This window comes from Pseudopodoces humilis, chromosome 9, assembly GCF_049639895.1.
Source record: "Pseudopodoces humilis isolate 2021_Gansu_Grassland_sample_001 chromosome 9, ASM4963989v1, whole genome shotgun sequence".
Taxonomy (NCBI): domain Eukaryota; kingdom Metazoa; phylum Chordata; class Aves; order Passeriformes; family Paridae; genus Pseudopodoces; species Pseudopodoces humilis.
The window spans coordinates 1755284-1783264 of NC_142208.1; the positions used below are offsets into that span (position 1 = coordinate 1755284).

The 27981-nt window shown below is 44.9% G+C and overlaps 2 protein-coding genes and 1 long non-coding RNA gene across 7 annotated transcripts; 1 reads left to right on the forward strand and 2 right to left on the reverse strand.

Moving 5' to 3' along the window:
* Positions 1 to 1065: 1065 nt before the first annotated feature.
* On the reverse strand, positions 1066 to 2679 carry LOC106628571 (uncharacterized). The gene is made up of 3 exons (XR_001331995.2): positions 2553 to 2679; positions 1564 to 1699; positions 1066 to 1230 (listed from the first exon to the last, which is right to left on the reverse strand). It is a non-coding gene; the product is annotated as an uncharacterized LOC106628571 (long non-coding RNA).
* MACROH2A2 (macroH2A.2 histone) lies at positions 2352 to 22467 on the forward strand. Of its 3 annotated transcripts, none has more exons than XM_088059563.1 (9): positions 2352 to 2468; positions 6739 to 6972; positions 13480 to 13586; positions 14846 to 15043; positions 16318 to 16428; positions 16795 to 16894; positions 17793 to 17882; positions 19564 to 19738; positions 21744 to 22467. In XM_088059563.1, the coding sequence occupies exons 2-9, from the start codon at positions 6801 to 6803 to the stop codon at positions 21907 to 21909; spliced, it is 1119 nt and encodes a 372-aa protein (XP_087915689.1). In that variant the 5' UTR covers positions 2352 to 2468; positions 6739 to 6800; the 3' UTR covers positions 21910 to 22467. The 3 variants fall into 3 exon arrangements, with proteins under 3 accessions (XP_087915689.1, XP_005530574.1, XP_014114748.1); XM_005530517.3 differs by lacking the exon at positions 2352 to 2468 and adding an exon at positions 3146 to 3285; XM_014259273.2 differs by lacking the exon at positions 2352 to 2468 and adding an exon at positions 3445 to 3465.
* AIFM2 (AIF family member 2, ferroptosis suppressor) lies at positions 22230 to 27383 on the reverse strand. 3 transcript variants are annotated; one of them, XM_014259272.2, is made up of 9 exons: positions 27177 to 27383; positions 26251 to 26366; positions 25519 to 25638; positions 25079 to 25171; positions 24702 to 24810; positions 24379 to 24531; positions 23871 to 24071; positions 23192 to 23356; positions 22230 to 23106 (listed from the first exon to the last, which is right to left on the reverse strand). In XM_014259272.2, exons 1-8 carry the CDS (start codon positions 27349 to 27351, stop codon positions 23202 to 23204), a joined length of 1122 nt encoding a protein of 373 aa, XP_014114747.1. In that variant the 5' UTR covers positions 27352 to 27383; the 3' UTR covers positions 22230 to 23106; positions 23192 to 23201. The 3 variants fall into 3 exon arrangements, with proteins under 3 accessions (XP_014114747.1, XP_005530576.1, XP_087915688.1); XM_005530519.3 differs by having other exon boundaries at positions 22230 to 23356; XM_088059562.1 differs by lacking the exon at positions 27177 to 27383 and adding an exon at positions 26731 to 26855 and having other exon boundaries at positions 22230 to 23356.
* Between the last annotated feature and the right edge of the window lie 598 nt (positions 27384 to 27981).

Genomic DNA, 27981 nt, shown 5'->3' on the forward strand with positions numbered 1-27981 from the left:
AAATGGCTGGAACTTACAGGTACTGTGACCAGAAATCTCTTACCTGCTCTAAAATGCAGCTGGTTCCAAGGGCACCATCACTGCAGAACAAGTCACACCCAGCAAATGTCCCAGTGTTGCCTTGCTCTGATCTGCTCTACTCAAAAATTCTTTATTGTGTCACAACGTGACTCTGAATCTTCCAGAAATATTTGAAGCAACATAAAATATCCACGTAACGCTGTTAATATTTAGGTTAAGGATAGGCTGTATCCACTGGAGAAATAAAGAGCAAAATATGAGTTTATGGTGAGACTATTAAAAATCACAACAGCAGGAAAATTGGTATTAAAATTCAGACATCTACGACTGACTTGAGAAGCGCTACACTGTGAAAATCTTCTATGTCCTCTCTCACACTTCTCCAGCACTCCTGTTTCCTTCAGGAGAATGTTGTTTATAAACAGAAAAATGTTGTTATAAACAGAGTGAGTTCTCCTAATGTTGAAAGTTTGCCTCACACGAAGACTTCTTTTTTTTTTTCTCCTTGAAAGACCTCCCACATGCTCGTGTTCTTATCACACAGCAACCACTTGATGTTAAACTCTAACAAACTGGGAATGTTTTAAAAACCTTGGGTTGCTTATTTTGCCTCATCTCAAATTATTTTTAATTACAAAGCCACGTACTGCATGCATGATTGTCAGGGTTATTGGATGCAGTTATTTGTATCTGGCAATAGAAAAATGTAAATGCTTTTATTCCTTTTCACATGGGTTTTACATTGTCATTAATTTTTATGCTTAGTGCTTGAAAATCTTCCTGAGCTTCCTCCTACCCTCCTAGTATGGTTCAATACACTGACAAGCCTACAGGTATCTTCTTCCTTTGATAAATTCCAACTCTCAGTGGGCAAGATCTAGGTAAGGCTTCCTCTTACACATAAAATAAGTCAAACTCATGCACATGAATTTTTTCTCCTATGGTCTCAAAGCATCTTGACCTTGTTTTCAAAAAGAAGTGGGGAAGAGAACAGACTCCCAAAGAATTAATCCACAGCAATGCACTGAGGCTCTTACTCAATGCTTGAAAAGAGAAAAGGTATCTTTATTTCCATTTTAACGACAATCAAAATACATCTGTGTAAAGTAAACTGCTTTACCCAAGGTCACACAGCAGCCCAGGAAAACGCAGGTCGTGAACTCATGCCCTCTTTCTTCATGAGATGGTGCGATCCACAATTAACATAACCTGGGGAAATATTCCATTGCTTTTTTACCCACCAAATCCAATTCTATGCAGATACAAAATCACTTACTGTGGCAGAGCCAAAAGCCAAACTCAAGTGAATCTTTTATGTTTTTTTACAGTGGCAAAGAGAATGCTGAATGCATGAATGGTTCTTTCTGTTGTTCCCAGACACCCTCCTAAAGTAACACTGCAAGCAAGCAGGAGTGGTCTGTGTTAATGATGTATCAGTGCATTACAGTAGCACCCAAACGTCTTTATAGCGAAATCAGTGCAACAATGCAAAGTATTTGTATAGGAATGATGATATAAACCCAGTTTGATGTAAAAATATACCTGAGATGAGTTAAAGAGGTGTAGCCCTGTACTCTCCTGTTTGCACCAGCCTCTGCTCACGGATTTGGCGCTGCCAAGACTCAGAACACAATCGCTTATTGCGTCTCTTGAAGCTCGAGCTCTTGAACCCGTGCGACTGCAGGGAAGAAAAGAAAAACCCTCACCTTCCATTCAGAAGGGAAGTTTGCAGCCTTCACGGACGAGTTGGAAAGCCTGTGAGCGCCCAGAACGCTCCAACGCGAGACAACACAAAGAGCTGCCGGCACTCTTTGTTACGGCCGTTCCAAGCCGACTTGGGGATGCTGGAATATTTGGGTTAGAGGCACCATAGCGAGGCACGCAGGCCGCCCTACCAAAGGGACAGAGGGATGGGTGGCTCTCTCTTTAACAAAAACCAGGCGCTCCTTGAGCTTTAGCCCAATCTGGGATTGCCTCGAAACCTCTCCATCTCCGAACTCCTCCACCCTGGAAAAGGATGGGAAGGCTTTCTGCCTTTATGCTCCCGGCTACCACAAGTCCACTGGGACTAGGGTCGGGGGGGCCCTTTCTTTGCTGGGCGGGGTGGGGGTTCCTGCCCCCACTGCGGCCCTGGGGCCCGGGCGAGGAGGGCGGCAGCCAAGAGAGGGGGGTTGTAGCGGGCCCGGGCTGCAGTGACTCCTCCTAGAGGCGGTATGTGCGGAGCGGGAGGAAACCCCTGCCGCCCCCCTCACCAGCAGCCGCCATCGCCATTGAAACATACAATACGGGGAGAGCGGCTGAGGCGGAGCGAGGGCGGGGGGAGCCGAAAAGGAAAAGTGGGGAGGAGAGGGGAGGGGGGCAAAGGAGAGGAGGAAAAGAGGGGGAGGAAAAAGAGGAAGGGAAGACAAGAAGGAGGAGGCGGCGGCAGCGGCGGCGGGCGCCGGCAGGTGAGGGGAGCGGCGCGGGGGCTCCGGGGGCCGCGGCGAGGCCCTGCCCCCCTCCTTCCCTCTCTCCCCGGCCGTACGACCCACCTCCTCCTCCTCTTCCTCCTCCTCTTCCCGGCGCCGCTGCCGTTCCCCGGGAGGGCCCGGCCATGGCCGAGGCCGTGAGGGGAAAGGCCGTGAGGGGGACGGGTGAGGGGCGGCCATAAAGGGGGGGGGGGGGGCGCGGGGCGGTATCGGGGGGGCGCGCGGGGCCGGCCCCGGCTAAGGTGTCTATGGGGGGGGCTGGGGGTGGGGGGGGCGGTTCTTCCTCGCTTGCTGCCTCCGCTCGGTCCCCGCAGCGCTTCCCGTTCCGGGGCTGCGCGGCCGCCGCCACAGCCGCCCCTGGGCGGGCAGCGGGCGAAGCCTCGGCGGCAGCGGCACTCACTGAGGGAGGGGGGGGTGTGAGGGGGGAGCGTTTGCGCGGGAAAGCCGGCGGCCAAACCCCCACCCGCACGCACTCCACTGCGCCTCGGGGCGCCTGCGCGGCCCGACTGCTGTCCCCGCCCCTCTCCCGTCGATCAAGCGGCTCGTAGCCAATCACCGCGTTCCCTCCCCAGCCCGGCCTGCCGCAGCAGCCAATCAGCGGGGGGAGTGGGCGGGGCAGTGGTGTCCGGGCAACGGCGAGGCGTGCGCGGGGCGGGCGGGCCCTGAGGGGGCTCGGGGCGGCTCCGGGGTGACCGCGATGTTCCCCCGAGCTCGGCAGCTCTCAGCCGGGTCCAAAGGGTGACCTGTGGGTCCATCCCGCGGCCCGTCCTCTCAGCCGCGCGGCCCGATGTTGTTTGTGAGTGGGAGCTGCCTCTGCGGGGACCCGCGGGGTTTGGGGTGCCCTGGAAGCTTCTTTCGCTGGGAGCGCGCTGTGTGTGTGTGTGTGTGTGTGTGTGGTTCTGGAGTCCGGGAGACACTGCACCTGCCGCCTGAATAACACTAGGTTTGTGCTGTGGTGCCTTAGCAATCAGGCTAGGTAACGAGCTTTTAACTCCTCTGCGTTATTTTTCACAAATATTTCGTTTGTAAATGAATGTGCAGCCTAGGCTGGATCCAAGGCATGTCTGTGGGTTCCTTGTCAACTCCTACCTGTTCCAACACATCTTCAGCTGGAGATGAGGGAAGTGCAGGAGTGTGGATAGTCCTGCATATCCTTTGTTTCAGTCTTTGCTGAGTTTGAGTTCTCAATGTTTGGAAGTCAAGGTGCTCCGAGGGCTGGAGCCTCTCTGCTCAGGAGATGGCTCAGGAGAGCTGGGGATGCTCAGCCTGGCCACGAAAAGGCTCTGGGGAGACCTTACTGTATCCCTTCAGTACTTGAATGGGGCGTGTGAGAAGGAGGGAGAGGGACTTTTTACATGGGCAGATAATGACGGGATGAGGGGGAAAGGTTTAAGTCTAAAAAAAGAGAGATTTGTGTCAGATATAATGAAAGAACTCTTCCCTTAATTCTTCTCTGTGAGTGTGGGGAGCCCTGGCACAGGCAGCCCAGAGAAGCCCTGGCACATGGCTGCCCCATCCCTGGAATTCTCCCAGGCCAGGTTGGATGGGGCTTGGAGTGACTTGGTCCAGTGGAAGATGAACTCAGGTATTTTTTCAGGTGGTAGAAAGAAAATGTCACTGGTTGCCTTGGGCTCTGAAGAAGGCAAAACTCAACAGAGGAAAGCTCTGCTTGCAGTCATGCTGTAGAGAGCTCTATGGGATGTGGTAGCTACTGAATCCCCCATAGCAACACAGGAATGTTGGAGTCATGGGAGTGTGTTGTGACCAATTAAGGGATAGGGAAAATAATTGCTTTAAATTGCCCGAGCCTGATGTCATGGCAGCCAGATATAGACACAGCCCTTGTAGCTCAGTGAGGACGGACTTAGCATGGGTGGCACAGGTTTATTTTTAAATGGAGGCTGCACTTCATGGGGAGAAACTTAGAGATGATGAATCAGCTGGCAGGGAGGGAACGAGTGTGGGTAGACTTTTCAACTGATAAGCCCTTGAGGCTTGGCTGTGTCATCAGAAGAGAGCCATTAGGACAGCAGTGCTTGACGTGTGGCTCTTTACCTGTTGGTTGCTGTTCAGGTGAGTGTGGCAGGGCTGAGCTCATGTGCCTCTTCCTGCAAGGAAACCAGATCCCTGCCTGTGGGATTTCTTTGTCCAGGACCACAGGAGTTTTCTCAGCATGTTTCTTTGTCTGGGTCCTGATGTGACTATACCAGAGCTTGGCTTTCTACCAAAAATTGCCTCCTGTAGGAGTCAAAACAAGACAAGAGCACACTGTTGTGTTTGTGGCTCCTCAGTGCACCCTGGTCCATCTGAGTTGCAAAGCAGAGACAGTGTTAGCAGAGTTTTGGAACATCTTCTGTTTAGGCCCCCACAAAATTCTGAAAACGTAACCTGCAGGGCATTTGGAAAATATTTTGGGATTCCAAAAGTTGGTTTGGCTGCAGGGAAGTAAATAATGGCAGAGGCTTCCTGTGAGAGAGAAGGGGAAAATAAAGGAGTAGGCAGGAGTGGAAAGTTCTGTGATGCAACAAAAGGACGAGCCAAAAGTGAGCAATTAAACATAAATTTATATAATGCAGCAGCATGGCCCAGAGCAGTGTGGTTAGTTGTATACAAATATGTTTTGATTTTCTGTCATGGAGATCAAGTGCAACAATGGTATTTTCTGCAGATCTAATCCATTGGTGTTTGCTTTTTTCCACTTATTTTCACTCAACTGGGATTTGATGGTACAGGAACAAATATATAGCTTGATATAATTTTGATACAGGTAGTGTACTCTTACAGCATGACTCTCTGTAGGGGTTTCAGTGCTGGACCAAACTCTTGGGTGATGGAACTGTCCTGCCAGCATTGGAGGAACCTGTGTGTACCCTACTTGTATATATTTATTAAGTTCCACCTTAAAATGAGTTATTGTTGCTCTAAGAGAAGGGGCTGTTCCAGAAATTGGCTCCTGTGATGGCTGGAAGCCTAATTCCCAGCCTAGGTTTATTATTTGGATGTCAGTTGTCACAAACAGAGAAGGACACATTTTAAGGGCTGTTATTATTATGAAAGTGAAAGTTTATAAAGGTCTTGTCACAAATTTCAAGTTTCATTGAGGAAGGGACCTTGGAAGATCACCTTGTCTATCCTTCAGTCCCAAGGCAGATCTAGTGCTGCTGGAGTGATTTCTGACATACATTCTCAAATTGTTCTCAGCTGATGGGAAGATTCTGCTGCCTCCCTGTCTGACCGAGTCCAGTGCTTGTCTCTCTCCTCTGCTATTCAGCTTCTGTAAGAGTCACTGCTGTAGGGAACACTGGCTCTCCATCTCCACAGCATCCTCTTGCATCTCTAAAGACCAGTATCGTGCCTCCCCACTTCTTTTCACATTCCCTCTGAGCTCTGTTACCACCACTCGTGATTCCAGGCTGGCAGTTGGCAGGGAATTCAGAGTAGGATGATGAGCAATTCCAATTTTGATGTGTCTGTGTCTGATAGGTTTACTGGTTTAATCTTTCCCAATTTTTCTTACCATGCCCACATAACACATTGCACACAGAAAGAAAAAAACATTGTCTGGCTGATAGACAAGGACATGCCAAGGTTTTACGGGTCCCTGCTGATTTTATATCCTTGGTATCATAAATGAAAAGGTTGTGATAAAATTTAGAAGTATCACCTACTTCTAGGTGAAGATAGATTCATTTTAATGCTTTTCAAAGTGTCTCCCTCGTTGTGTTTTCTTGTTTCACTGAGGTGAATGGAAGCTGGGAGTGAGGTAACTGTGCCTTCTTTGACAGAAATACCACCTGTGGCAGACCTGCTCTGTGTTTCCTTCCGAGGAGTAACCAGGCTCATAATTAGGCCTCCAGGGCAGCTATCAAAATTTGGCAATTGAAACCAATTTTTGTAAATAGGGTTAAAACTTTCCCCAACATTATTTGACTGAGAATGGGAACTAGGGGTGTGACTGTGACCACATGCAAGCTTTGGAGTGGAGTGGCAGATTCCAGGGTTTGTTGTCTGTTTATCCGTAATCTTGTGGTTGCTAGAAAAATAAGGAGGAAACAAGGTTGGTTTTCTTTGCTCCTGATATTGCAACACTGACTGTGCAGTTCAAAAGCAAAGTTATAGTAAATATTCCAATTATCCAGCGTTTAATGAGTAATGCCTGCACTTCACCGGGTGTTCAGGGCGGGTTTGGATCTTTGCTTTCGGAACAGCAGCAACGTTTCTCATCAATCCTGTTGCTTTCCTCTCACAGCCCTCAGATTTGGAGCAAGGCACTGAGAACCACGAGCAAATTGAGAAGCACGAGGCTGCAAGATGTCGGGGCGGAGCGGGAAGAAGAAAATGTCCAAGCTGTCCCGCTCGAGCAGGGCTGGGGTGATTTTCCCCGTGGGGAGGATGATGCGCTACCTGAAGAAAGGGACCTACAAGTACCGGATCGGGGTCGGAGCGCCGGTGTACATGGCAGCTGTCATAGAGTACCTCGCAGGTAAAGCAAGAAGCTGCTCCTGGAAGTGCTCCTCACACACAGAAGCCAGGGCTAGCCACGGGATGGGATACGAACATGTGGAGCACTCCTGGAAAGCGGGCTCTGCAAGGGCAAGATTTGTTGAAATTTGTTTCCTGGAGAGGCTGAGGGTGGAAATTCCTTTAGAGGCGTCATGCTTGGTCACTAGCTGGGAGTGTTATTTCTTTATTGCTTTGCAATAAAGTGTGAGGAGTAGTTTCTGTCCCAGAGGAAATTGGTATTAATTAAGCTTTTTGATATACCTAAATGTGAATAATAGGAGAAAAAAAAAGCAAACCCACCTTGTACTGTTTCTATGCTTTTTAAGTGAGAAAACTGTTTTGCTGGCTGTGCTTCTCCTTGCAGAACAGTGTCAAAGTATTTTGAAATCTAAAGGTGTTTTTTTTTTTTAATTTTAAAAACCCTTTTGCTTTGCCTAAATGTATAAAGAAAGTGTTCCAGGGTTTAAATCTTCCCACACACCCTGAGTTTCCTTTTCCCTGCCTTTCTGAAACTTACCTTGAGGAAGGGGCAGGTGTCCCATGATGATACAACATACTTTGGTTCTGTACAGAAGTATTTCAGAGTGTCCTATGATCATATCTACCAGGTTTCTTATTCAATTATGGAAAACAGCACTTGAGCAGATTGTTGGGACTCAGTGCAGAGAGGATTCTGCTTCAGGTTACTTGGAGGTTACAGATCAAGACTGAGGTGCATTAGAGAATCTGTGGGGAGTCACAGTCTGGATGGAATTAGTTGAGTGAGCTGTGTTTCAGGAGTGTAGTTTATTGCCAAGGTGGCATGAAGAAGCTTGCATGGAACCTGGTTGTCCATGCAACAGGTTTTATGTAAATATTCATGTCTGTTTTACATGTGAAGCTTGTTCTCACTACCAGACAATAAAAGCATTATTTTCTTTCAAAGGTGTGGAGAAAATCTGAGATCTCACTAATAAATTTCACTAATTTTCCAGTTTCACTATTAAAATTAAATTTATCATGAAGCCTAACAGTACATTGCAAAATTTTCCATGTTTGTGGTAGTACATTCCAGGATAAGAATCAATTTTAATTATTTTTTCCCTTGAGGCTACTTCTAGAGCTGGAGTGACAAAGTATTGCATGTGTTGAAGAAATCACAGTAACTTTTATAACATAATGTGATGCATTGTGACTCTGCTGACCTTCTGTCTGGAGAGAAATACTTTTTTTTCTTCTCCTACTCCACAGGGAGATATTTCTAGGATAAACATTTGGAGATGCTTGTTCTGAGCTGTGGCAATTTTTACAAGGTGCAGTAATAAATTGTCAGCAGCACATCTGGTATGTGCAACATTTCAGTGGTGAAGACTGACTTGTGGTCAGCACTGTTTGCCTTTCACCTGAACTAGAACAATGTATGTCTTGGCTCTGCTCCTGGATAGTAAGTGCAGTTTAATTTAAATCATTAATCTGATATGAGCAGATTATGTGTGGGCCTACACTTTGCTTTAGAAAAAAATAAAAGAACTTGTAGTCAACCAGGCAAGAAGGTTGCCAGAGGTGTAGGCTGGGAGCCCACATAAATTGTAAGGGAGTGCTATTTTCAGCTGCTTGGTTCAGCAGAGAACTCCTTATATATTGTGATAGAATGGAGAATGTTTCTGAGCAAACATCTGTTGCTGGTGGATTGTGTTCTTTCCAAACCAAAGTTCCTGTGCTCTGTCCAGGGTTTTGTTTGGAAGTATTACAAAGGTGGAGAGTTCAGTTAAAAAAACAGTGTTGCAGCATCTAACCCCGCTGATCTAGTTATTCCTAATATTAGGAGTGAATAAAGTCTTTGGTTTTGGGAAGCCTGTAGAAACAAAATAGATTTTACCAATGGAGTTCTCAAAGGGGGTATTTTATGCCAAATGGCTAAATTTTCTTATTATCTGATCTTCCTATTAGAAATGCCATTCTTTTCTCCTGGATTTGCAGCTATGAAATGGTGGTTCCTCGGGATGAAAGGCTGCATGCAGGAGAGCTGCTTCAGGCTAAATCTGGGAGCGTGGCAGTAAGGGACTGCCACTTTCTTGCTGTTTCACAGAAGCAGGTCAAACATATTTTTTTTGTTATGTTAAAACATTCATGAAAACTTCTCGTCTAAACCCCTGAGTGCTTCTCTGTGTTTGAACAGAGATTTGATGCTTTACAATAGGGGAAGGGAGGGTGGTCTCTGTCACCTCAGAGAAATCTGCTGTCTTTGGCCAGGCTCTAACTTTGATAAAACACAGGTTGCTCATGCTCAGCAGAGATTTCTTTGACTTTAACAGCTAAAACCTCTGAAGACTTGGTCTACACTGAACACGTTCCAGCCTCTCTCAGCTCCTGGATCATAGCATTGTGGGGAGGCAGTGGTTATGGAAGAAGAATTTTGATGTTAGAGAACGAGGCAGGGATTGGTCTGGCTAGTGGGGAGAGCTGGACTGATGACCCGTAGGCAAATAAATGGTGAGGAGTGTCCAAATATCCTGCCAGGAAGCTGGAGAGCAAGTTGAAAAAATAGGAAATAGGGCAAGGATTGGATAGAGGGGGTGCTGGTAATGAAGAGCCTGGGCAGGATTACTGAGCCTGAGTAGGCAGGAGAAATGGTGACTGCCCAGGAAAGGCTACTGAGACAGAAAGCTTGGTGTGGATTGCCAGGGAAAGGAGATTGGGCTGTACAACTGTGGGGAAGCAAGTCATGGTTGGGATAGGGGCAAGGTGGATGAGGCTGGGAGGGTCAAACAGGAGCAGAACCACCTGAGTGCCTGCATTCCTCCAGGGCCTGGCATGCACCAGCAGATCTCTGTGAGTGACCAACCCGGCGTGGTCTGTTGTTGGCCTGAGCACTGAGCCTCGTGGCTGGCATCATCCAGAGGGTGCATGTACATCTGGAGCATCCTCACTCCTGCTTTATGAGGCTGAGACTGCTGTTTGGCTTTGGTATGTGTTCTATGCCACAAGCTACTAGACCCCTGTTTTTTTCCTTTGTGAGCAAGATTGATCATGGCAGCACTTCACAGCCATTATCACCCCCAAATCTGCACTTTGCCTTATCAACCCCATCATTAAAATGGCAGCAATCACCACAGTGTAGAGATGGTGGAATCTCAGGAAGAGGTACTTTTACCTCAATTGATCAGCTAATGTGAAGGTCTCCTCACTGTTCTAAACCTTTCTTTTTAATTGCTTTATGCTCTTTTACATTTTGGGCTTGAAAAATCATACTGTAAAACTGCAGCTTAATTCCTATCCAGAAAGTTGTTTGCTGAAGCAAGGTTGAGTTCCACTGGCTTCAGAGTTAAAATTCTGTGAAAATTGGCCTGAGTCCCATCTGATTGATGGATTTTGCAACAGACTCATGCTCTGAGTGTGCACAGAGCTGACTGCAGGCACAGCCACCTAAATCAAACATCAACTGCATATGTCCCACAGGGCATCTTCCCAAAAAGTAGGCAGAGAATAACAGAAGCCCCTTGATGAGGAAGCACATGTCATGTGTGCTGGTCAGAGGAATTTATGGAAGATCTCCATAATGGAAAAACCATCCTCTCTAAATTAGGGCAGAACACAACAGCAGCAAAGGCTTCCTCCCTTCACAGGAATCACCTGGAATACTCTTCTGCTTGTGGTCATCTGCCATGCAGAGACAAATCCAGCAGATAGTTTTCCGCCTGCAAATGGAGGACTAAGGACTCTATCATCAATAGATTTCTGCAGAGTAAAGGCATTACTGGTAGATTTTTATGTAGTAGTGTAACAGGAGCTGACAGAATTTCTCCTGAGGGGGAGGTAGAAAACAAGACAACCTGTATGAAATCTTTCCAATTTGCTATCAGTAATTCTCATGGGCCTTTCGTAGCAGTCCACTTTCCCACAAGCTCAGCTGAACAAAAACCTTTGGCCTGGCTAGGATGCTTTAGTTCCTGACATTTCAAATCTGCTGATCCATCAGCTAAAGAAACCTCTTTTTTCCTGTGTGTCACAGGATGACAAGATGTAATCCCATTCAGGTCATAGTTTGGCTGCAGCTCGTCTCTGCTGGAAGAGAGTTACGTTCTTTCTGAAGATGCCTGGATTTGAAGTTAAGCTTCTGATGTGGAGGCATCTTTGTGGGTTTTGACTCTTGCAGGAAGCAGTGTTATTTGAGATTTCAATGTAAATTCTTCATGGCTGTGCTTAGAGCACAGAAAGTAAAACCAACTTTTTTACAGAAAGTAAAACCAACTTATGGTTGAGAATATCAAGATGCCCACTTCCAAGAGAGCTTGTTATGGCGTAGGACTTTATTATAGGACCTGTATTCTCAGACTAGTCTTTTTAGAATTTAGGTAACCTCAGCTGTTAAGAAGTTTCTGCTTGAGATGTAAAGCAGTTTCTTTAGGGATCTGCAATGGTCAGCAGAGTGTGTGATAACTGAAGCCTCCAGTTTTGACATTGTATTTTGTAAATGCCATTTTTTATTCTTAAGATGACTAGCCCCTGCCTCCACCATTAGAAAAAATATGCATAGAAACCTTCATTAGAAGGAGGTAAGGCAATCATTTACCTATGCAAATATTTGGCATCCCTTGGTAAGTCATGTACATATTCCACAATCTGCCTACATCTCCTCTGCCTCGGATTCCCTTCTTCCCAGTGTCCTGTGATGGATGGCTGGCATTTGAGTGTTCTGCCTTTTTTGCTCTTAACATTAGGCAGAGGACTAAGAGTGCACCATCAGGATGCTGCTGGCCAAAGGACCCAAACCTGGGGCAGTGGGGTGAGCACACAGGTAGCAGGATGTGCCTGTTGTTGGCACACCTGAAAGAACTTCAGTTCTCACACAGGTAAGTATGTGTTGGTTTTTGGATTTATTTTTTTTTCCCCCGATGCAGTTTTCCTCTGCTGTCAGCACACATCTGCAAAACCCGCTGGAGGAGCCTGGGTCTCTTTTCTTGCTCTCTGCTGGTCTGCACAATGGATGGAATCTGTTCCTGCTGTCTGCTGCTGCATTAGCTCTGCTGGCAGAGGTCTGGGAGAGGGTCTGACATTTCCAGCCCCATGGGGGTGTATATAGCTAGATTATGTGAGATCTCTTTTCAGTTTCCTCCTTTAAAATCCAGGACAGACTAGGAAATGCTGGAACTGAGAGGTTCCTGCCCTAACTTTTACAGTTCACTGTAAATATGTGTATAAATTAAAAAAAAACAAACAACAGACTTCTAAATTTCCAGCATTCAGTTAAATATGTATGCTGCATAGTCGTGAAAACTGGAAGACAAGTTTGTATTTTTGTTATTCTGAGTGGAATTGAAAGCTTGTATTTCTCCCATGAGCCAGAGCTAAGCCTCATGTTGAAATCATTTGGATTTTAGCCAAACATTTTTCCACTAGATTTTTCATTAAAGTCCTTCTGTTTGTAATAGGTATAGTTCTTTCTGTAGTTTGTAAAAAGGAGTAGGATATCATTAAGACATCAATAAGTTATCAATAGGATACTGATTGGCTGTAATTTTCATATTCCTGTTAGTGACAAAGCCAACACAAACCCAAAACCCAGACGACAGGGACACTGTATACTTCTAAAATGAAACAAAGTGTGAATATGATTTTTAGGAGTAATTGGAGGAAAAAATATTCCTTTCTCCTTCCTTCTCAGTGTTTCAGTAGAGTTCTTATATGAGAAATAACTTCTGAGTAGAGGCCAAACTATGTAAGCTAATGAATTAGACTGATTGCTACAGTCCAAATAAACTTAGGAAGATGTGTCTGTATTTCTGTAATAATTAGTAAAAGCTCAGTGGCTTTGGTTACAGTATAAATGTTACTGCTAATTTAGAGAAACTACCTTTGAAGTGACCTCCTGTTCCCCAAGATGTAGAAGGACCCTTCTATCAATATTTCATCCATTGAAGCTCTCACGTTGTCTCTGCTTGCATCTGAGTCAAACCTTTCATATCTTGTTCTGAAATGAAGCTTCTCACAGATTTTCAGTGCCCTTTAATGCAGAATTCCAGCAGTGCCTGGCTAGTGTGTTGGCTTTCCAAGTATTTCTTCAAATGCACCTCAGTCTTCATCTTCCCTGGTCCTGAGAATCCTTGCTGTTTGTCAGAGCTGTCTGTTCCAGGTTGGGGTTTTCACTGCATGCTTGACTGTTCTGTTGTCACAGGGCTGCTGATAAATTTTGGACTGCTGATGTACATTTTTAGGGTTTTTTCTGCATTTTTGAAAGAGAATTCTGACTTGAGACTCCTTAAAGAAATTATGTGAACCAAGCTTAGCATGTTTTCTCCTTTAGGGAATTAGGAAGGACAAATGAATTTATCTAAATTTACGGATTTATTGAGTGGGGTTTGTTTTTTGCCTTTCTTTAGCAAGAGCCCTTTAACTCTGGAAACATCCCTGAAAAGGTAAATGGATATTAAGAAGCAGAGAAAAATATGTGTGCAGCATGTACCTGAGCTGCATTTTTGTTACTGGTTTTTATGTTGATGTTTTACAGCCGAAATCCTGGAGTTGGCAGGAAACGCGGCGCGGGACAACAAGAAAGGAAGGATTGCCCCCAGACACATCCTCCTGGCAGTTGCAAATGATGAGGAACTGAATCAGGTGCCTGTTTACATTTTGGTGCTGGAGTTGTGTGCTGTGGCTTGAGTGAAGCTGCTACCAGGGAAGGTTAGAAACAGCTTAGTCTGAGATATGAGATCGCAGTTACTGGAACAGAAGACTATGCCCTCTTAAGTAAAAGCAAACAAAAACAAAAGTTCTGGGACACCTCATCTTAAATCTTAAATATTATAAGATACCTTATCTTAATCATAAATAATTTTATGGACATAAACTTTAGTTCGCCTATGAATCCTGTTGAAACAAGGAGTCTTGATGCTTCCCTTTTTCCTCAGGGACATTCAATACTTGAAGAAAATGTGCAAGACCTTTTCCCAAAAGCTGTAGTAATGTGTGTTTTCTGTTATACTGGCTGTGAGGCCCATATTGGGTAGGGATCTGGCTCAGTCTCTGCTATTGCTGCCTCCCTGTCTGTTTGCCCAAACTGTGGTTTTCAACACTTGACTCCCAGGATCACTTGTGGGATCACTTCTGCTAAACTTGTTGAGTGAGGACAGAGATCACAGAATGGGCTGCAGATTGTACTATTCAGGGCTGTTGAAAAGGTTCAGTCAGCATCAGATATCTCCTCTGTATGAAGATGGATGATCTCATTCACATTTTGAATACTCCTGCACTTAATATGACTGCTCTAAATAATGAAAATGTGGTGCCCATGAAGTCGTGTGGCTCTGTTTCCAGTCAAGTGGAGTAAAAATTCAAAACAGGCCAGAAGAAAAAGGATGCTAACGCTACCAGCCCTTTCCTAGCTCTGTGTTTTGTTTCTGGTCAGTTACCTATGAACTGGGATCTAGATCCAGTGTTGTCTCTTAGGAATTAGCTTTGTCCTCTATGTGGTACCACGGCCCATTTCTGTTGTTTGCCTCTGCAAAGCAGGTCCTTGGAGCTTTTCCTTGCTTTCACTGCATCTGTTTCCCTGCAGAGAGAAAAAAGATTTTCTCTTTTGTTTCCCTGCCAGAGAGATCTGCATCCAGTCCTCCTCTGAGCAGGGCTGTGGTGCAGTACATTTTTTTAAGTAGCCCACAGACACTCTTCTTCCTTTACCCTTATGCACTGCTTGTGAGTCACCAAGGACAGGTTCTCACTAAGACTGGCACTGGAAGGGGTAACAGAATTCTCCAGGATGTGCTGGCTGACCTGCCGAGCTCCTTGTTATTGTGGATTTTCTCCTTAATGGTTTTTTGGTGGTGCAGACTTAAGAGGATCTGTAATCTGCTTCCATACACTGTTTCTCCTTGCAGTTGCTCAAAGGTGTGACTATTGCAAGTGGAGGTGTCTTGCCCAGAATTCAGCCTGAGCTTCTAGCCAAGAAACGGGGTGCCAAAGGCAAGTCTGAGACCATCCTTTCCCCTGCTCCTGAGAAGAAGGGGAGGAAATCCATGGTGACCAAAAAGAGTGGGAAGAAGGCAAAATCTACCAAGGCCCGAACATCCAAAAAGGTAAGCACGGGGCAGGTATGGATTCTGTGTCACTCTCTGCAGTATTTTCTTGATAATTGTGTAGAATCTCTTACCTCCACACTAACTCTGTGGCAGTGAACCCTTTTAAAATAAAGGAAGCTGTGTTCTAAAACATTTTCTACTAGAGAGATATTATGCCTTCAGCCTTGTACAGTTACTGGGCTGCTGTTAAAGATTTTTCACTGTCCAGAGAACTTGTCCTGACATGGAATGTCAGTCGTTGTGACAAACTCTTTGTTTCATGTGTTCTTAGCTGTGCTGTTGTTGGTGATTTTTGAAATAAGAATAAATCAATCAGAACTTGACCACTGCACTTTCCCTTAGGGTTGCCCATCCTCTATCACTATCCAAAACAGATTAGTTTGGGAAAGCAGTAACCCAGATCAGTGCTCTTGGTTTGTCATTCCAGAGCATGCACCTTGAAACACTGCTGCTGAGTTTTTCATTGGGTAGGTTTAAATGATATCAAGCTTTGACTTAAACTTTTAAAACTTGGATTAAGCACATTTTTCTGGAGGTCTCAGTTTTAATACAGTTCCATAGCTGATAATATACAGAAACAGCCTTCAAAAAGAAAACAGGGCTGCTTAATGGCACATTTGATTGGATGCCTCTGTTTATTGATCTCAGCTACCACCTTACTTTGAATTGTGCACATGCAGAGTTTGGACTTGTTAGGAGGTGGTAGCTTCTTGACATAGCTTAAAGCAAATATTGAGAGATGTGAGGAGATGCTCTTTTAGCCCTCTATGACTGGTTGGTTTGCTGCTCCTGGAGTCAAGCTGTAAGAAGGCTTTATAACTTAATAACTGAGACTTAAACATTTGTTTTTCAGATCACAAAGTTGTTTTTTTCTTCAAATTGGAGCATTTGGCCGGGTTACTAAGTGACTAAATTTGATTTAATATGAGGTTCTGCTCTGTTAGCAATGAAAATAAACTAACACATGCCCACCCATATAAATACAACCTTAATTATCAGTAAATCTACAGATGGGTGTGGGTGCCCTGCCTCTGAATGTGACAACAAAAGTATGTAAGGACTCAGATGAACCACTGATTTAGCATTATATAAACAGTGCAGATCTCTGTTGTTACATAATCTTAGGGGATTACAAGGCTGTGAGTAATGTATTGATCTGAGAAGATAAGATTTGTAGTAAGTTATTAAATCTCTCCATTGTTGATAATGTTAGATATTGATAATTTTGTTTCCTTTGAGAAGTCTTGGTTTTTTTTTCTCCCATCAAATAGAACAAACAAAAGGACAATGAAAAAGAAGGAGCTTCAAATTCAACAACTGAAGATGGACCTGGGGATGGTTTCACTATCTTGTCCTCCAAGAGCCTTGTGCCAGGACAGAAGGTAATGAAGAGCAATAACAGACTGGGGCTTAGCATGAAGGGAAGGATGCTTTTCTCTTAAACCAAAGCATTTCCAAAATCAGCCTTTTTTTCCTTCAAATTGTGATGTTAGAGCATCAGTTTTCTAGCAATAACTTCCTCTGGAGCAAGCTCCCAAGCTGTGGGGAAATCACCAAATAATCTGAGTGGTGTGCAAATTAATTAATTAAAAGCTAAAAGTCAGAATGACGCATACTGAACAGAATAAAATAACTGGTCTCTGAAAGACTGAATCCAGCCTTCTTTCACTTCAGCTTTTTGGTATGGAAATGACTTTGTACTTGGACTATTGTTTATTTTTTCCTCTCCCCTCATTATTACTTTTCAGCTTTCTCTGACACAGAGTGACATCAGCCATATTGGCTCCATGAAAGTAGAAGGCATCGTTCACCCTACAACTGCTGAAATAGACCTCAAGGAGGAAATAGGTGAGGCTCTGTACATGCAGAAAAAACACACCTAGAGCTGGAACAGTAGCTGGTCTACTGGCTGCCTGCTGAGATCCCATCCTGTTTCATCCCAATCTACCCCAGGCCATAAAATATCACTTACAGCTTCTGAAAATTAGGCTGAATCTGTAAAACAGGCTAATCACTAATTTGTCTTCTTTTAATGACAAGCAAAACACAGATAATTTGTTGAAGAAGCACATGAGCAGCAAAGGTGTAAATAATTATTATTGAGGGGTTTATTGGCTTATTTTTACATTTGCATCTGAAGATTGCATTGAAAATTTGTATATTAATAACACTTCTAACTATGACTTTCATTGTAGGATGTTAAATAATTTAGAAATACTCATATACAAAGCCTAATACTGCTCATGTAAAATAAGGAAATACTGTTATTACAAATATGGAAATTTAAGCAGGAGGGTGGTGGAAAGCTATTCAGCCAGTCACACAGGGGCACAGAATCTATTAGCAGCCTCTTGGATCATTGTTTTTTAGTCATCAAGACCTTCACTGGCATCCCAGCTGTGTTTGTTTCAGTAAGTAGTAGGGTTTGTATGTTGGGTTCATTTTGGAGGCCAAAAGCCTGAGTCCTGAAAATCCCACTCCACACTATTTTAGCCATGAGTCCAAGTAAATAGCATTCTTACAGATATTTATATTTATGTAATTTCCAGTAACAGCGTCCAGGGCTCTTCAAAACCATGAAAAGTAAACTTTAGCTGTGTCTAGGCAGAGTGGTAAACATGAAAATCAGGTGCTGCTGATAGAGGGAAACAGGATAGTGTGTGTACAGTGTTCTTTTAAGTAATGTAGACTTGTTTTTCCACACTGATACTCTGAAGCCAAGGCCTTTTGCTCTGTGTCCTTGCAGGCAAAGCACTGGAAAAGGCTGGAGGCAAAGAGTTTTTGGAAACAGTGAAAGAGCTTCGCAAATCTCAAGGACCTTTGGAAGTTGCTGAAGGTAAAAAGGATACTCTGCTCTCTTTTGGACATGGCTCATTTTGCATGTTCTTTTCTCTGGACATTCTGATCTGTTCCTGTGTTGTGTGTGTTTGCTTATGTGATGTAAATGTTCCCTAAAAGCTGTTGCTGATATGGGCAGCCTGCTGAGAGGGGAAGAAAAGGAAGAACAGGATACCTTTGTGCTGTGTATATTCTGTCTTTAGACTGATCCATTTGTCTTAGGCAATTTCTATCCATGGGAGTCCAAAAATTAAGGAAAACTTTCCTGCCCTGTTTGTACAGCAGCCTTAGTGAGAATCAGAAACAGCTCTCAGTCTAACATACGAGGCGTAGGAAACATTAGGGGTACCTCATAAATTATTCTCCTTTATGCATATTTGATGAATGTATATAACCCAAATAATTACTTTACTTTGAACACAAATGAGGATGTGATATGAGCTGCAGAGCTGGCACGCTTTTAGGAAGAGCAATTGCTCAGATACTGTATTATTAGAATGCAGATTCTACTTTATTAGAAGAGCTCCCTTCAAGGGTTAACACATTTGTAGCAGGGAATAGTTTGGGACCTGAGATTGTGCTTCCTTTGTGGACAGATTCAACCAATTGAAGGTGTCTGGAAGACAGATGGAGAAAAGTTACAATATGTCTTATTTGGCTTAGTATCTCTATACCCCCAAAAAATAAATGCTTTAAATAGTCTAGTTTTGGAAAATTCCTAATTGAGTAGCCTAGTTTTATAATCTGAAATAATAGAGAAATTTTTATACAAGGTAATTTTCTTCACTTTGATATCAAATCAAATTTATATGCCATAAAATCAAAGTAAACTACTTTTCTCTGTCAACATCACTACCTAACTAGAAGATAGACTCCTTTTTTACTATTAAGACAGCTGGTTAAAATTTAAGTAGCACAGAATTCCTTGCAACAGAATTCCCCTGTGATGGAGAACAACTGAATACATCCAGGATTTTCATCCTTGGGCTAATTCCATCCTGCACAGCTAATTTCAGAGTGTTTAACCTGAGATTACCAAGACAATTCAGACTTTCAGTAGTGCTGATGGTGACAATTGCAACCAAAGCAAACTGATGCCATGCTGTAAACTCTGCAGGAGAGATATTACACTTTCTGAAAAATTAACCTGAGATTCCTAACTGGACATAAGCGGTGGGGACTTTTAACAAACAACTTTGATTTTCATGTCCTTGTCTGAAATTACCCAGCTGTGGAGTGGGTCAAAATATTACTCCCCAGCACTCTGAAGTTATAAAGATGATGGTGATTATGAGGATGATGATGTAGGGTATTTGTGCAAAGCGCTCCGTGACAGCACTGCAGAAATGTCTCTGGGGATAACTGATACTGTGTTTAGGGTGAGGTTTTTGTACTTTGCATAAAACAAGCTCGGAGACCGTGCTGAATGAGAGAGCTAAAAACCATTATTGAGTCTAACCAAATGAGCCCTGGGTTCTTTGGTCTCCAAAGAAATAAAAATTGATCACAAAAGGAATGATGAGACAGGTTATGATTGCAAGCGAGCCGTTGCGGTGTAATTTTAATCCCAAATGTATTTCTTTGGAGAGGTGATGTAATTAAGAAGGTACATTGGGTTGAGAGGTCATTGCAGGGCGGTTTCTGTTCCAAACTAAATGTTATATTTTCATTTGTGTTAGCTGCACTCACTCAGTCTAGCGGCCTAGCAGCAAAGTTTGTCATCCACTGTCACATCCCACAGTGGGGCTCGGACAAGTGTGAAGAGCAGCTCGAGGAGACTGTCAAGAACTGCTTAACAGCTGCAGAAGACAAGAAGTTGAAGTCTGTGGCTTTCCCCCCGTTTCCCAGCGGCAGGTAGGACTCCCTGTGTCAGGTAGCAGGGCTGGAATTGGCTCTCAGAGCTGCTGCTGTGACAGAGAGGCGCCCTCTGCTCTGTGACCCTGCCTCTGCTGCTGCCATCTTGACAGAGCTGCTCCAGAGGAATCCAGCCTGAAGTGCAGTGTTTGCAGGAAACTGCCAGAGAGCTTTTGTAAAGAGAAATTAGCCAACCCACAGGAGAGCTGAGTGGGCTTGCTGTGTTTTCTATTGCTAGGCAGTCATTTTCTTTCTTCTGCACCACCTTGGGTTTTGTGTCCCTTCATTTTGCTGTGGGGAGTCTTATTAAACCTGCATTTGTACTAATCAGATTATACCAGCATGATACTGAGGGCAGGTAGCAGTGATGCCACCTGAGATACATGGATGTGGGGTGTTCACTTAAGCTCTCCTGATAACAGGTATTTAAAAGACTTGTCCCACAAAACTTCTCTTTCAGAAGAAAATCTCTTTCTCAAATGTAGTTCTGCTTTCAAAAGGGAAAAATGTTAAACCAAGTGTGAAGCCAGACATTTGTTTCTCAATAACTAGCAAGTACAATGTGCTTGACTAAGAAATCTGCAGTATTTATATTTTTCTTTTTTTTTTTCCTTTAAATCTCTTTTTAAATCAACAGTTTGTTGGTCTCTGATGACAAAAAATCTCACACAAGCCCTGCTAACTGCAGTAGCTGTTATTTTGTGTTAGAGCTCACGTTCCTTTATTTTGAAATGTATCCACTGATTTTGGTAATAGTGCCCAAAGAAAGGAGCACACAGTCCAGTCCAGTTGTGTTGGCCTGACAGTGAATAAATTGAAAATAAAACTGCATTTGATCAGTGAAATCACCACCCATCACTGAATACACAGGAGGTGAAAATGCCATTTTTACACAGATACACTTCAAAGCAAAATATAATTTTATGGATCAGGACAAAAGAATAAATAGAAGGGCAGTGCAATTTTCAGTCTTTTTATTTAATATACAGATCTTTTTGTTTATGGTTTTCAGTCAAAGCAAAATGTGATACATTGTTTAAACAGTGCTTAATATAAAAATTAACTATAGCTTTTAATGCCAATAGAACCAGTTTCTAGACTTCAGATCTTCTAAGAGCATAGAATCAGAATAATCCATTCTTGCACCATTAGTCTTAGTGCAGATCCTTCTGCTGCTTTGTTCCATTTCACTCTGTTCCTCTTACTCCTTCTAACAGAAATAGTTTTACCAGGTGCTGCTGGTTTACACTTCATTTATCAAAGGACCTCAAAATTTCCTGAAAAAAGGCCATTTTTCAAATAGGACTTGCTGGGTTTGCTGTCATTTTATTCTACCTACATGTCTGCACATGAAATGCTGCTTTTGTGGGTAGATAAAGACTTACACTGTATCAGTTCCGTGAATTTTCGTTTTCCTCTGTCCCATCTTAGGGACTATTTACAGTAACTGATGTAACATTGCTATAGATGGGATACTTCACTTGTGCCAGATCTTTTTGATCATTTTCAATTTAAATATGATTGTAGGTTAAAGAATATTGCCATCAAGAGGAGTGAATGAATGCATCTCAACCTTAATTTGGCTTGGAGTTGTAACTTAAATTATTTTCACAGGAATCCCAAGCAAAGTATTTTAATGACAGAGCGAGGAAGTCAGCTAAGTAGGTGATGTTTTGGGTTTGGGCTTTTTCCAGTTTTCAGTTATAAAAAATAATCATCCTTTGAAATTTTTGCCTGCCCAGCATGGCATGGAAAAGTTTAATTCTAAGGGCAAGCATTAAAATAATTTGTTTAGTCATAAGAAGTAGAAGCAGATGAAAACAGCAGCTATGCCAGCAAGGAAACTTAATTCAGCAGCAGGTGAACATTGCTATCAAAACCTCAGGGTTTGCCAAACTGCAGCTGGCACTACCTTAGCAGCCTGTGCCTGGAACAGCTCTGTCTGGTTTCTCTCAGCATCACTGCCCAACACTCACCTGCTCTCTTTTCTTCCCTGACCACACAGAAACTGCTTCCCAAAACAGACGGCAGCCCAGGTGACCCTCAGAGCAATTTCCACCCATTTTGACGGCACCAGCTCTTCCTCCTTGAAGAACATTTACTTTCTGCTCTTCGACAGTGAAAGCATTGGCATCTACGTGCAAGAAATGGCCAAGCTAGACACTAAGTAGCAACAGCAGCCAAATGAAACTTTATTTTTCAACAAACTTGAGTAGCATTAAAAGCATTAGAGGTGGGTTTTATTTTTTCAATGTGACGATGAGGGGGAGTGGTAGTAGTGTGACGTGTTGTGACTTGATGGAGAGCTGTGATTAGAGATGAGAGGGGTTTAGTCCAATTTTTTCATGCCATTTTTATCACATTTATTAAGCAATTGAGTTACCATCTGGCTTCAGGAGTTTAGTGTCCTTTGTTACTTTAGTTTAGGAGTTTTTAAAGAGTAACCTCATTTTAGATTTGTAGTGATGATTTCTTCACACACACACACACACACACACACACACACACACACACACACACCGCTTTCAAGAAAGCTCTTAAAAATATCCTGCTCCTTTTTCCCCTCCCTTGAGGGTAGATGGTAAACTTCAGCCCACAGAGAGGTGAAAAGGGTTTTAGAAGTGATGCATGAGGAGCTTCTGTTTTGCTTTTAACTCACAATAACCTCTGTAATTACTAAGAATATTTCATGGTGATTTTGTTTGTTTTATAAGAAAAAAAGAAAAAGATGTGTCAAGTGTGGTTATTATTATAAACCCTAATTTTTCTCTGGGGATTTCTCACAATCTAAAAAGAAAAAAATTAAGAAGGAAAAGAGAAGAAAAAATAAAAGCAGCAGCATCTATAATTAAGTGCTTGCTGTATCACAACCAATAGCTTTTCTGGCTGAAGTTTGGTGCTGTAAGTGATGTAATTAAAGCTGCTGAGGAGATTTTGACACAAAGCTGCATTATATTCTGTTGAATTCCAGGTCTACCATATCCACTTCCAGGTTTTAGACAGGCATTACCCTGGCAGCACTACAAGCCATTCTCCCTGCAAGCTGCAGAGCAGATGCCAGATTTGTAAGAAGCAGGTTCTTCTTAGAAGAGCAAGAATAGAGAAAGCCAGGGAAAAAAAACCCAAAAAAGCAGCACATAACAAACAAACCAGAGATTCTGAAAACCACAGTGTTTAGTGTTACAAATCAAGGTAAGCCAAGCTTGTTGCTCAGAGCTCTCTCAGCAGGGGAAATAAAAGTAACCTTTCTTCCCTGTTTTTTAGCATGGCAACTTGTGTGCAGTTCATTTGGGAAGTGACTCCTTCCCCTCCACAGCAAGGCAGGCACCCCTTTTACGTGTCACAGTGACAGCTGGCTTGAGGAGGTGCTGCAGAGGACAATATCAGTCAGTCCAAGCAATATCAGTGCACCCTCACCCTGTTCCAGTTGTTGTATCCCTGCTGGATTGTTACCTGTGCCCTCTTAAGAGGGCATTGTCTGTCCCATCGTCTTCCAGCTCTTGGAGACGAACAGATCCCGGCTCTTGGCAATGGTCACCAGGAGACGTCCCACATAGTAACCACTCACCTGGCCTACACCATCATTCCTGCCCATGGAAAGCAGGAATGTTAGTGACCCTGCAAAGAAGATGTAGAGGTGTAAGTGAAGCAACTCTTGTCCAGCTCCCCTGCATCCAGTGTGGAACAGCTTTCAGCATAGTTCTGGTAAGTGTTTACTTAAGAAGAAGACCCATTACCCAGTTAGATTTTTGAGATCAGATTGCTCAGTTTGTGTTTGTTGTAGCTTAAGGTGAGGAAGAAGGAAAAGGAAAGTCGCCCGAGATTTAACTGGACAGTGAGCAATTTTGAGAAAAGAAAATAAGTTTGATGAATAGCAGACTCCCACCAGTAGATTTATCAAGACACTGAAGAAAGGACACATTGTGTGGCAGACTGACACAGATAATTACTATCTACACCGTGTCTTTGGCAAGGACTAATATGAAGCCTAAGCTATAAGCTGACACAACCCCAACTGTGAGTTCCTTCACAGTGAATTCAGTGAGTTCAGAGTCCCACGAGCGTTAAGACATCCATTCCTTGCAGAAAAGCAGCCCAACACCTCAGGCCAGGTGCTAGGAGCTGACCTTACCTGGCTCGTAGCTTTTGAGAGGCTTCTGTGTCAGGCTGTTGATGATATTTGTCACCACGATGTTGGCATGGAGCCCAGCATGGTAGGCCATCTTGGGCTCTTTGAGATCTGCACAGTCCCCAATGGCATAGATGTTCTCGTAGCCTTCCAGCTGGAGGTGCTTGTTAACTCTCAAAGCACCATTACTTGCCATTTTGTCACCTGTTTTGCCAAACAGCAGGTTTTTAGAAGCAGCTTTGTGTTGCCTGTGCTTTGTGCCCCCAAATGCTGCTGATGTAATTGACACAAAGTGAGGGGTTGTTTTTCTCTGTGTCAGGGGAGAGATGCTTTTTGCCTTGATGTAGTTAATCACTGCAGCCTCGTGCAATGCATCATCCTTTGGTGTTTCAGTAGAATCACCCCCGCAGGTTGTACACAGTCAATTCCCCACCTCACACCCCTCGGGCACCAGACACTGAAGAGCCGTGTTGCCTCTCCCCAGCCCATAGTTTGGGTTTTTTTCACTTACCAAATGCAGCAGCATATGCAGAGGAGTTAATCTTTATCCCCGTGCACAGCACCACCATGTCAACAACCACCTCGGTGCCCTTCTCGGTCCTTACTACCATGTCTTTCTGGAACTGGTTTGGCCTGAGGTTTTCCACGTCACTGACCTTTTCACCTGTTGCAACAGAGAGCCCTGGGTCACCAACCTTTGCTAGGCTGTGGTTTCCAGCTCAGGAATTCAAGAGAGCCACGTGTAACCAAAAAGGTCAGAAAGAGGACATCGGGAGATGCTTTGGCTAAGGAAGAGCAGCTTGTGGGTGTTCAGAGGCATCATTAAGGACATACTTAACAGCAGCCGGACTCCTTTCCTGAGGAGAATCTCTTTCACCTCCTGACGGACACTGGCTAGCAGCTCCACGTCAGCCAGTGCAGTTTTTGAGTGAATGAGGATGACCTGTTGGGGACAAAACAGCAAATGGGGGCACGGGAACAGAGCAGGACTCATTGCATGCAAGGTGGGAACAGCTATAGCTGGCCTCCCTCCACCCTAATTGATGCCTGCAAGAACAACCAGGAAGGGGCACCTCGTGCCACAGTCCTTGCTGGTGGCTGGCTACAGGCTTGGCAACCAGATGTGCAGTCACCTCAGGTACCTCCAGCAGCACCACCACAGAACAGTCTGGAAACCAGGATGAAGTTCATTGTGCTGAAGATGCTCCTACCTCTTTGTCCGGGTACTCCGTTTTGATCTCGGCAGCCATCTCCACTCCAGCAGCACCACCTCCCACTACCAGGATGCGCTGAGATTTCTCAATCTTCAAGAGAAAATTTGTGTTACAGGAGAAATGCAAAGGGCAGGAAGCCAGATACCTTCAGTCACTCCATGGATGTTCTGGGACACAGCACAGGCCCAACAGCAATAAACCTCCTAGCTCATTAAGAGGCAACAAGAAAGGAGTGCCCTGTGCACTCTCCCTGCCTGCCCTGTAACACTGTTGAGCATTTCAGGTTTCCCCTTGTGCTAGAGAAGCCATGATGAGCTCCTTTGTCCTGGCTGTGTCTCTCTCTCTTAGACACAGCTGGCTCCAGACAGCCACAGTGGTATCTGGGACAGGGAGGCTGAACAAAGGCAGGCAGCACTTCCTAAGAGTTGATTCCTCACCTCTTTGACCATGTCTTCATAGGTCTGGATGGCTCTTTCCATGTCAATGACTTGGTTGAACTTCCCAGGGAATGGCCCATCACTGCCTGTTGCAAGAATGAGATGGGAGTAGTGAAGCTCCTGGGAAGGCAGAAGGTAGAATGGGATATTAGACCTCTTAAAAACATAGCCTAGAACACAGTGGTTGCCTCCTAAGTATTTGTCACTCGTTCCCTCACCTCCATCCCTTGCTGGTAACCAAGAAAAGTACTTGTCACTGTCAGGAAGTGACTTTAGGAAGAGACCTGGTCCAGGTCACACCAAGCACCATTCAAGTGAGAGCTTTAAAGAATTGACCCTAAATTTACAGGGAATAAGCTGATATTTATACTGGACACTCACAGCTGGTTCCAGAGACTAACTTCTCTCCTGAACGGAGGTGAGATGCTCTGGCTGAAAAGAGTGATTGATGCTGCTGCAGTTAAATAAGGAGCTGAGCCCCAGGTTTAATTGTTGAGCTCTAAATCCAGCTCTAAGAATAAAAGCTCAACTGAGCAGGAGATGGGGTTGGGTATTATTTACTGCACACCCACATCCCAGCACAGCTCAAGGCCACTTAGCTTGGCTGAAGGAATGGGGCTGTGCAGAGAAAGATGCCAAATTCTTCAGGAGGATGGAACACACCCTGCTGAAGGCTGGCTCCCGGCACTAGCAGGTGATCCAATGAGGCAGCCAGGTCATTGCAACACCCACCTCACCATCACTGAGCACAACTCGTTGCCTCCCAGGGTCTATGTCCACGACCTTGCCTTGTCGGAAGCTGTCCCCAAAGGTGGCTGAGTAGGAGATGAAAGTCTTCTTGGCAAATCCTGTGGGAAGAGGAGACAATGGGAAAGCTCTCCTGGGGAGGCTGACAACCCCCTCCTCCCCTCATGCTATCCCTGCTCAGACAAAAGCACGGCATGCATCTGGGACCATGGGCTGGGCTTTTTCTGGGTGTTATCTCTGCCCAGCATCGAGCTTCAGGACCTTTGCCTCAGATCAGATGACAAGCTTGGCTTAGATGCCTTTGTCTCTGCTCCTGTATCTCCTGTACTGGTTTACCAATCACTGCTTCTGTGGGCCTGGCAATTTCAGGCTGGGTGTCAGAGGCTTTTTTCATGTAATCTGCCTCTCAGAGCAAACTTTTGCTACCCTTTTTGCTCGTTCCCAGCTTCCAATGTGATATTTTACCCCTAAATCCCCCAGTGACTGGACTGATGGGGTTGGCCCAGCCTCCAACTGGGGGTTGAGCAGCTCTCTGACAGGGTTTTATCATCCAGGGCCTCACTGCTCAGCTGTTCCACGTTTCAAGGGCCAGGCACAGAAAGTGATTGACTCATCCCTTCCTGCTGTTGCTTTTAGCTTAGTCACCTTCCAAACTCTTGAAATAAAAAATTTTAGAAAGAGAGGGGCGAAGGAGGGATGGTCTGAGCAGTTTTTGCTCAGTTTTCCCAGCGGATGTGCAATTAGCTTAACCACGGACGGGCTGCGCGTCCTCCCGGTGCCAAGTATTTGTTTTCCAGATGGAAAACATCAAGTTTTTCACCATCGCAGGGCGGAGGAGGCAGTGCGAGCACCCCGTTCCCCGCCTCCCTCCGCAGATCCCGGTGGGACGGGGGAGCTGCCCGAGCCCTTACCGCTCTCCACGGCGGCCCGGAGGGCGCCCACGTTGTGATGGAAAGCATCTCTCACGTCCACCAGCACGAAAGGGACGGCCCAGGACTTGAGCAGGCTGGCGGCTGCCGTCCCTCCGAAGCCGCCCCCGACCACCAGGACCCGCACGGAGTCGTCCAGGGACAGGCGGGAGCCCATGGCGAGCGGGGCCGTGCCGGGGCTGGCCCGGCCCTCCCGGGCGGGGCTGCGGGCGGAGCCGGGCTCCTCGGAGCTGAGCCCGGCGGGCAGGGAGTGGCTCCTGCCGGGCGAGCAGAGCGCTTCGCATTGCAAACATCCTCCCTCCGAGAGAAGGGCACTGAGTGTTTAATGAGGGACCGGGCTGGGTGAGTAATGCGGCGGAGAATGGCCCGCTCCAGCCGAAGGAACAACGCCTTGGAGAGGGAAATTAAGATTATAGAATTACGAAATTAATTAGGAAAAGCCCTTTGAGATAATCGAATCCAACTTTTGAGCAAACCAGCACCATGGTACTCAGTCTTCCCTTAAACACCTCCAGGAATGCTGAATCCACCAGCTCTCTGAGCAGTCCATCCCAATGTCTAATCACCCCTTCTGTACGGGTTCAACTTAAACACAGAAAACACATATTTGCTCTGAGCGGAGCAGGGAAGGGAGCCAAGAGCTGGCTGTGCAAGAGGGAGGATCACAAAATCTCGGAATGGTTTGGGTAGGATGGGACCTTAGAGACCATCTGGTTCCAACCTCCCCACCACGGGCAGGGACACGAGCTCAGCATCCCCACGGTGGAGACGGTGGGACATAAAGAGG

Coding starts and splice junctions, on each gene's coding strand:
- MACROH2A2 (XM_088059563.1), top strand. CDS start 6,801: ATGTCGGGGCGGAGCGGGAAGAAGAAAATGTCCAAGCTGTCCCGCTCG. Junction 16,895..17,792: donor AGACCTCAAGGAGGAAATAG/GTGAGGCTCTGT, acceptor GTGTCCTTGCAG/GCAAAGCACTGGAAAAGGCT. Junction 19,739..21,743: donor CCCCCGTTTCCCAGCGGCAG/GTAGGACTCCCT, acceptor CTGACCACACAG/AAACTGCTTCCCAAAACAGA.
- AIFM2 (XM_014259272.2), bottom strand. CDS start 27,351: ATGGGCTCCCGCCTGTCCCTGGACGACTCCGTGCGGGTCCTGGTGGTC. Junction 24,811..25,078: donor CGGAGTACCCGGACAAAGAG/GTAGGAGCATCT, acceptor TGTCCCCAACAG/GTCATCCTCATTCACTCAAA. Junction 24,072..24,378: donor TGCATATGCTGCTGCATTTG/GTAAGTGAAAAA, acceptor TTGGCAAAACAG/GTGACAAAATGGCAAGTAAT.